This window comes from Jaculus jaculus, chromosome 6 (assembly GCF_020740685.1).
Source record: "Jaculus jaculus isolate mJacJac1 chromosome 6, mJacJac1.mat.Y.cur, whole genome shotgun sequence".
In the NCBI taxonomy this organism is placed as follows: domain Eukaryota; kingdom Metazoa; phylum Chordata; class Mammalia; order Rodentia; family Dipodidae; genus Jaculus; species Jaculus jaculus.
Window position 1 is genome coordinate 97,577,089 of NC_059107.1, and position 9,647 is coordinate 97,586,735.

General features: G+C 42.0%; 1 protein-coding gene across 1 annotated transcript in view; it reads right to left on the minus strand.

Annotated features, from left to right (window-relative positions):
- The window catches only part of Gtsf1 (gametocyte specific factor 1), a 29,680-nt gene extending 21,260 nt beyond the window's left edge, over window positions 1–8,420 (minus strand). The window contains exons 1-2 of the mRNA XM_004649930.2: window positions 8,405–8,420; window positions 4,052–4,152 (exon numbers count right to left, since the gene is read on the minus strand). Coding sequence (XP_004649987.1) covers window positions 4,052–4,152; window positions 8,405–8,420 — 117 coding nt within the window. The remainder of the gene's footprint in view (window positions 1–4,051; window positions 4,153–8,404) is intronic.
- Between the last annotated feature and the right edge of the window lie 1,227 nt (window positions 8,421–9,647).

Genomic DNA, 9,647 nt, shown 5'->3' on the forward strand with positions numbered 1-9,647 from the left:
AAGAAGTGACTGGAGTGCTCAGTACTGCAATATCTCTATCACACTCTATCTATTCCAAGGCTCAGGGTCTTATGCGAAACAGGTGGTGGAAAGAATGCCAAAGAAGGGTAGGACTCCTTACAACGTTCTCCCCCAGACACAAAATGTCCTGGATATCCAGGACCTCACAGTACCCAACACTACCTATATAAGACCATCGTAAGAGGAGGAAAAGATGATGACATCAAAATAAAAGAGACTGATTGAGATGGGGAGGGGATATGATGAAGAGCGGAGTTTCAAAGGGGAAAGTGGAGGGAGAGAGGGTATTACCATGGGATATTTTTTATAATCATGGAAGTTGGTAATAAAAATTTGAAAAAAAATTTTTTTTTCTCTGAGGTAGGGTCTCACTCTGGCCCAGGCTGACCTGTAATTTCACTATGGAGTCTCAGGGTGGCCTCGAACTCATGGCGATCCTGCTACCTATGCCTCCTGAGTGCTGGGATTAAAGGTGTGCACCACCATGCCCTGCTTGAATTTTTTTTTATTTTTATTTGAGAGACTGAGGAAGGGAGAGGCAGGTAGACAGAATGGGCATTCTAGGGCTTCTAGCCACTGCAAATGAACTCCAGATGTATGCGAAGTTCATGCATCTGGCTTTATGTGGGTCCTGGAGGATTTAACTTGGGTCCTTTGGCTTTGCAGGCAAGTGCCTTAAGTGCTAAACCATCTCTCCAGCCCTCAAAAGTACCTTTTAATTAACATAGGACTAAAGTAGTATATATAAGCTGTTTGAAAGAGTGGCCAGAGGAAAAAAATGTTAGTTTTTAAAAAGGATGTCAAAACTTGGGAGATATTTTATATTAATACTAAAAAAAATTAGCCAGGCATGGTGGTGCATGCCTTTAATCCCAGCACTCAGGAGGCAAAGGTAGGAGGGTCACTGTGAGTTTGAGGACACCCTAAGAATGCAGAGTTAATTCCAGGTCAACCTGGACTAGAGTGAAACCCTACCTCAAAAAAACAAAAAAGAATTTCTTTTGAGGAAAGTCCAACAGACCAGCCTTTTTGTGTATGTGAGAGAGAGATGGGGGAGCAGGAGAGCATTGGCACACTGGAGACTCCAGCCACTTCAACTGAATTCTACAGGCATGTTCCCCTTTGTGCCCATGTGCAAGATTACATGGTTGGGTCACTGTGTGTATGGCTTATGAAGGACCTGGAGAATTGAGTATGAGTCCTTAGGCTTCAGGCAAGTGCCTTAACCATTCAGCCATCTCTCCAGCCCTATATTAATATAAATATATATTTTAATCTTTTCATAATTTTTATTAACATTTTCCATGATTATAAAAAATATCCCATGGTAATAGCCTCCCCCCATATTAATATTTTAATAAGTATTTTTTATTTGTGTGTGTGTATAATTGAGAGAGAGAAAGAGAAAGAGAGAGAATGGGTGTGTAAGGGCCTTTAGCCACTGCAAGAGAACCCCAGATGCATATGCCACCTTGTACATCTGGCTTACATGGATACTAGGTACTGAACCTGACTCCTTAGGCTTCACAGGCAAGCACCCTAACTGCAAAGCCATCTCTCCATCCCTATATTATTAATTTTAAAATTTGTGTGGGGGGCTGGAGATGGCTTATTGGTTAAGGCACTTGCCTGTGAAGCCTAAGGACCCAGTTTCAGCTTCTCAGAGCTCACATATGCCAGGCGCACAATGTGATGCAAGTGAACAAGGTTGCGTATGTACACAAGATGGCACAAGCATCTGGAGTTTGACTACACTGGCTAGATGCCCGGTGTGCCAATTCTTTTTCCCTCCCTCCCTTTCATAAAATAAATAAGAAAATAAAAAAAATTGTGTGTATATAGGTCTCTATGGATGCAATGGCATGTGAATAGAAATCAGACCTCTGGGCACTGGTCCCCTCTATCTTTTTTTAAAATTTTTATTTCTTTATTTATTTGAGAGCGACAGACACAGAGAGAAAGACAGATAGAGGGGGAGAGAGAGAGAATGGGCGCGCCAGGGCTTCCAGCCTCTGCAAACAAACTCCAGACGCATGTGCCCCCTTGTGCATCTGGTTAACGTGGGACCTGGGGAACCGAGCCTCAAACCGGGGTCCTTAGGCTTCACAGGCAAGCGCTTAACCACTAAGCCATCTCTCCAGCCCCCCTCTTTCTATCTTGTTTAAAAGAGGGGCATTCTTGTTTGCCACTGGGAAGGCAGACTAGCTCGTCTATTAGTTTAATGATTCTCCTGACTTCTGATGGCAACATGGGATTGCAGACATGCAAAAGTGTACTACTTTGCATCCAGTTTTACATGGATGCTGAGGATCTTTTTTTTTTTTTCTCTCTCTTTCACATTTAAATTTTAATCAGGGATAGGACTGGGAGGGGTGAAGTTCTGGTCTGCCATTCAGGGATCCAAGCATTTGTTTTATGGTGCAGGCATCTTTTACACTTGGCACCCACAGTTGTCCTGAGATTAACATGAAACTGGAAGAGGCGCAGGGGAATGTGAACGACCATGGAGAAGAAATTATGGGGCAGGTTTGGGAGTTGCAGACTTCACTGACACCCACTTTCTCTCATCCAACCTTTGGTCACATTGGATGCTGAGGATCTTTAGTCTGGCCAGAATTATGGAACAAGTATCTTTAACCCCGAAGCCACATCTCCAGCTCTGAGATAAAGTTAGGAAGAATGTTCTCTTGGGCTAATGTCTAGCTGTTCAACCTCTCAGTAATTTTTTTTTTCTTCAAGGCAGGGTCTCACTCTAGCCCAGGCTGACCTGGAATTCACTATGTAGTCTCAGGCTGGCCTTGAAATCATAGTGATCTACCTACCTCTGCCTCCTAAGTGCTGGAATTAAAGGCGTGAGCCACCATACCTGGCTGTTTTTTTATGAGAGAGAGAGAGAGAGAGAGAGGGAGGGAGGGAGGGAGGGAGGGAGGGAGGGGGAGAGGGAGAGAGAGAGAGAGGGGAAGGGAGGGAGGGAGGAAGGGAGAGAGAGGGGGGGAGGGAGAGGGAGAGAGAGAGGGGAAAAGTGGGGGGGAATATGAATTACTGCACCAGGCCCACCAGCCACTGAAATCAAATTCCAGATGCGTGCGTTCCCTTGTGTGCATGTGCAACCTTATGCCCTTGTGTTACCTTGAATGTCTGGCTTATGTGGGATCTGGAGAGTTGAATGTGAGTCCTTAGGCTTCACAGGCAAGTGCCTTAACTGCTAAGCCATCTCTCCAGCCCTAGCTTTTTTCTATTTCAGGGTAGGGTCTCATTCTAGCCCAGGTTGGGCTCAAACTCACAGCAATCTTCCTACCTATGCCTCCTGAATGCTAAGATTAAAGGCATGTGCCATCAAGCATGGCTAAAACATACCTTTTTTTTTTTTTTTAAATGCGAGAAAGCAAGAATGTGTGTGTGAGAGAACTGGTGCGCCAGTGCCTCCAACCATTGCAATTCAACTCCAGACATGTGTGCCAACTTGTATGCATGTGCAAACTTACACGCTTATGTCACTTTGTGCGTCTGGGACCTGAAGAGTTGAACATGGGGCATTAGGCTTTGCAGGCAAGGACCTTAACTGTTAAGCCATCTCTCCATCCCTAAAAATCTAGCTTTTTAAAATAAGTCAAGAGTGATGGAGCCAGAGAGATGGTTCAACATTTAAGGCACTTGCCTGCAAAGCCTAAGGATTCAGGTTCTATTCTTCAGTACTCATGTAAAGCCAGATGCACAAGGTGGCACATGCACCTGGAGTTTGTTTACAGTGGCAGCAGGTGCCCTTTCTCTCTAATAGATAAATAAGTAAAATATTTGAGCTGGAAAGATGGCTTAGCAGTTTAGCAGTTAAGACGCTTGCTGCGAAGCTTAAGGACCCAGGTTTGATTCTCCAGTACCCATTTAAGCCAGTGGTACATGCATCTGGAGTTCATTTGCATTTGCTAGAGGCCCTGGCATACCCATTCTCTTTCTCTGCCTCCTTCCCTCTCTCTTTCTCAAATAAAGTATTTAAAAAGTGATGAGAGGGCAAATAATAATAATAGCCTACCTTTCTGCACTTGGTAAGATGATAAGGAAACCTGCAGGCCCTGATCTGGTGATTTTTATCATAGGGGCATTGTAACAGCTTTTCAGGGTCCAGGGAGTCAACTGAAAGAGAGAGAGAGCATGCAAGAGAAATACAGTTAAATGTGAAGTATATGGACCTTACAAATTACAGCTTTTAAGGCACATTGGATTTTTCAACACAATCTATAGCAAAAGAATAAGACAGACTAAAGAAAACTTAAGACTGAAATAAAGAGTGACTACACAATTATAAATGAAAATATATACAATGCATACTTTTAATTCTAGTGCTCAGGAGAGAGGGAGAAGGATCACTGTGAGTTCAAGGCCAGCCTGGAACTACAGAGGGAGTTCCAGGTCACTCTGAGATAGAGTGAGACACTATTTGAAAAAACCCAAACCAAAAACATAAAAAACAAAACAAAAACAAAAAAAAGAAACAAAAAAATTAACCATTAAAAAAAAAAAAATCAAGCTGGGGCTGGGCGCGGTGGCGCATGCCTTTAATCCCAGCACTTGGGAGGCAGAGATAGGAGGATCGCCGTGAGTTTGAGGCCACCCTGAGACTCTATAGTGAATTCCAGGTCAGCCTGAGCTAGAGTGAGCCCCTACCTCGAAAAAACAAAAAACAAAAAAACAAAAACAAACAAAAAAAAAATCAAGCTGGGTTATCACTGAATCTTAAACCCAGCAAATCAGCAACAATGGTGGAGGTGTAGTTTTGTTCCTGTTTGTTTGAATATTGTTTTCTCTGCTAATTATGTTTAGTATATGACAAAGTTGAGTTAAACATATTTTTGTTTTGTTTTGTTTTGTTTTGAGGTAGGGTCTCACTCTAGTCCAGGCTGAGCTGGAATGCACTATGTAGTTTCAGGGTAGCCTCGAACTCATGGTGATCCTCCTACCTTTGCCTGCGGAGTGCTGGGATTAAAGGCATGTGCCACCAAGCCCGGCTCTTTTTTTTTTCTTAAAGTGCTAATTTAGGGTCGTTTCAATTCTCTAGCTTCTCCAACTACAGCTTCCAATCATCATGTTAAGTTGGAATTACTGCTGGTGTGCCCATTGCTCTTACAAACCAATACTCTCCAATCCAACTGGTCCCAGGACAAGCTGAGGATAATTAATCCTTATCTATTACTAGTAATTCATGACATGAACAAAGTTGATAAGCATGGCTCTATATCAATTATGTTCTATGGAAGCTCAGAAATATTACTGGCTTGATGTTTTAAATGTCTGCATTAATTTACTCTTATAAATAAATATTGTTGGTTACCGTAGTTATCTTGTGAAAGATCCCATTATTTTGATCAGACAGACAATTTTACTTTCCCTGTTTTGGAATATAGATAAGAAAAAATTCTTTCATGGCTACCAAACTGTCTAAAGGAAAAAGAACTATCTGCAAAAACAGAAGGCCCTGAGGCTAAGACAACAGCAGACAAACAACTGCTGTGTGAAAGAAATCCCCTAACCTATACCATGCTATAAAACTGTCCTTAGGCTAGATGAGCTACCCAGGCTGAACCCCACACTTAACAAGCTTGGTTAAGGAAGAGAAATTCAACGGCTAAGAACATTCTCTGGACAGAAGACAGCCTAATAAAATGCTCCTGCCACTCTGAAGGTAAGGATAAAAGTAAGATAAACAATTAACATTTGATAAGAAGCAAATAAACCAGGAAATGGTAATGAAAACCAGAAGTCAGTGGGGAATTGAAATAGACAGTTTCTCTGGAAGGGCGGTAAACATGGAATAAATTGCTAACCATGATCATAATGCAAATGAGCAAGGAAAGTGACTTGAAGGACAGAAGGAATAGGAAGGAAAAGTCTTAGAGGACACACAAGCTTATTATTCCAGCCAAACTCTTCTTAACCAGCAATCTTTTTTATTTCTGAAGTGTCAGAATATCCAGGGAGCATTTAGAGATGAAATTCTTATTAGTTTCTCTTCATTTAATTCATCCCATCACTAGTAAATGTTAGACCATGTCAGCAGCTGACAGCCTGAACAAACCTTATGATTCACACACATTATAACTGCCCATATAGTGGCATATGTCAGAGTTGGTAATGAGAACTACCAGAAAGCTTTACTTCTCAGTCTGGCAATTTAGGTCAGCTCTAATCTGCTTTTCTAGATTAAAAAAAAAAAAAAAAAAAGCTTATTTAGGTGGTAGGAACCAAATTTAGGATCTTTATCATGCTAGGCAAACACTCTACCACTGAGCTTTTTTTTCTTTTGGTTTCTTGAGGTAGGGTTTCACTCTAGTCTAGCTGACCTGGAATTCACTTTGTATTCTCAGGGTGGCCTTGATTTCACAGCAGTCCTCCTACCTCTGCCTCCTGAGTGTTGGATTAAAGGTGTGCACCACCATGGCCGGCTCCATCCCAGTTTGTTTTAAATATTTTTTTTCTTTTTTTTTTTTTTTTTTTGGTTTTTCGAGGTAGTGTCTCACTCTGGTCCAGGCTGACCTGGAATTAACTCTGTAGTCTCAGGCTGGCCTTGAACTCACGGCGATCCTCCTACCTCTGCCTCCCGAGTGCTGGGATTAAAGGCGTGCGCCACCACGCCCGGCCCTTAAATATTTTTTTTTAATTGAGAACTTTATTGTATGAACATCATGCATATTTGTCATATTTCCATGGGCTTATCCTCTTATGTTCCCTCTCAGCTTCATTCCCATTTCACTGAGAGACCTACTCAATAGAATTATCAGCATTCACTCTGGGTGATGAATACACCAGTCAGTGTCCCACCCCCCTCCCTAAACAATGCTTTAGAATACACTTTCCCACCCTGTGGCTCTTACATTCTTTCTGCCCCTCTTCCATAAAGCCACCCCCGCCATCCCTTTTTTTGAGGTAGGGTCTCGCTGTAGCCCAGGCTGACCTAGAATTCACTATGTTGTCTCAGGGTGGCTTGAATTCATGGCAATCCTCCTACCTCTGCCTCCTGAGTGCTGTGATTAAATGAGTGCACCACCGTGCCCTGCTGTCTCTTTTTATGCTGAGCTCTCAACAGCTTCCATTTTTCTGTTTGGTAAGTTCTGAGCCTCCTCAGTATCTACAAACATCTTCCTGGAGCAGGAATTTAGGCTAGCAGTAAAGGTAGCTCTCATATTTAATCTGCCACCTCCTCTGTAATTTTATTTTATTAGTTTTTTGAGGTCAGGTCTCACTCTAGCCCAGGTTGACCTGGAATTCATTTAGTAGTTTCAGGGTGGCCTTGAACTCACTGTGATTCTCCTACTTCTGCCTCTCAAGTGCTGGGACCAAAGGTGTGCACCACCATGCCTGGCTTTTTTTTTTTTTTTTTTAGGCAGAATCTTGCTATATACCTCAGGCTGGCCTCAAAATTGAGATTCTTGGGCTGGAGAGATGGCTTAGCGGTTAGGGTGTTTGCCTATGAAGCCAAAGGACTCAGGTTCGAATCCCCAGGACCCACATAAGCCAGATGCACAAGGGGCAAATGTGTCTGGAGTTTGTCTGCAGTGGCTGGAGGCTCTGGTGTGTCCATTCTCTCTCTGACTGTCTCTCTCTCTTTCTCTGCCTGCAAATAAATAAAAATTAAAAAAATATTTTTTTTTTAATTTTTTTTATTTATTTGAGAGCAACAGACACAGAGAGAAAGACAGATGGAGAGAGAGAACGGGCACGCCAGGGCTTCCAGCCTCTGCAAACGAACACCAGATGCGTGCGCCCCCTTGTGCATCTGGCTAACGAGGGACCTGGGGAACCGAGCCTCGAACCGGGGTCCTTAGGCTTCACAGGCAAGCGCTTAACCGCTAAGCCATCTCTCCAGCCCAATAAAAATTTTAAAATAAAAAAAATGATATTCTCTTGCCTTAGCCTCCTGAGAGCTGGGATTACAGATATGTATTATAATACTACACCTTACCCTTATATTTCTTTAATGACTTAAGTTTACAATGTCTTATTTCAGATGAGATCAAGCATGAATTCAAGGTGGTGTGGTATGGTATGATAAAGACTAAGGTATCTTATTTCAAATTTGAGCCCTTATATACAATAATATCATACAGACTTTTCTTTCCCAGAAGTTCAGGTAGAAATATGAACTTTTCACAACATACTAAAAGTCTAATCAGATATCAAACTACATGCAAACAATTTCTTTTGGGGGGGGTTTTCTAGGTAGGGTTTCACACTAGTCCAGGCTGACCTGGAATGCACTATGTAGTCTCAGGGTGGCCTCAAACTCTCAGTGATCCTCCTACCTCTGCCTCCCAAGTGCTGTGATTAAAGGCGTGCACCACCACAACCTATTCTATGTAAACAATTTTTAAAAGCAGAAAGTAGTACATACCATAAGTGTCTTCCATGCTGATGACAAGTGCTGGGGAGGAAAAAGCATAGTTAAAGAGTTAGAAATGAAATGTATCAAAAGGCAGCCCAAGTTCAATAGAAGAAACCCTTAGTTATTTCCTCCCCATTTTCCCTTCTGAAAACATTATTTACTCTTCTGAAGCATTTTAACATCATTCATTATATATATATCTTTGTTTTACTTTTTTGCAGTAGGGTGTCACTCTAGCTCAGGCTGACCTTGAATTTACCCTGTAGACTTACAGGGTGGCATTGAAGTCATGGAGATCTTCCTATCTTCCTACCTCAGTCTCCTAAGTACCCGGATTAAAGATATATGCCATGTCTGGCCCATTAGTATTTCTGTAATGAATTCTAGGGCATATCAACAGCTAAGTCAAATATGATTACTAACACAGGTAACAAGCTTTTGTCTATTTTAGGCGGTATTACAACAGTCTGCTATTTACCTAATATTAGGATTTGGTAGTATTAATTTAACAGTAGAGGAGGTGAGTCCATCCCACAAGCACACTATTATTTCAATTTCTGCATAAACAAAATAAGGTACTAAGCTTTTCTTTCAAGTTCTTAAAAATGACAGGATGGGCAGGTTACCATTTTTGTTCCGCTCTGTGATCTAAGACTGCTGTATGCTTATGTTAGTACATTTAACCTGTCCAAAATGCTCAAGACATTCTAGTTTACCATCTCTATGACTTTTTGTTTGTTTGTTTTCAAGGTAGGGCTTCACTCTAGCCCAGGCTGACCTGGAATTCACTATGTAGTCTCAGGATGGCCTTTAACTCATGGCGATCCTCCTACCTCTGCCTCCCAAGTGCTGGGACTAAAGACGTGTGCCATGATGCCTAGCTTTTTTTTTTTTTTTTTTTTGAGGTAGGGTCTTTCTCTAGACCAGGATGGCCTCAAATTCACTGCAATCCTCCTACCTCTGCCACCCAAGTGCTGGGATTAAAGGTGTGTGCCACCATACCAGGTCTTTTTTTAAACTTTTGTTTTTTTATTTTTCAAGGTGGGGTTTTGCTTTAGCCCAGGCTGACCTGGAATTCACTAGGTAGTGAGGCCTTGAACATAATAATAAGAGCATAAATCTAACAGAAATGATAATTTTTTTTTTTTTTGTTTTTTCGAGGTAGGGTGTCACTCTATCCCAGGCTAACCTGGAATTCACTGGAGGAATTTTCTTTTTTACCCCACCCCCGCTTCTCAAATCAAGCACTGGG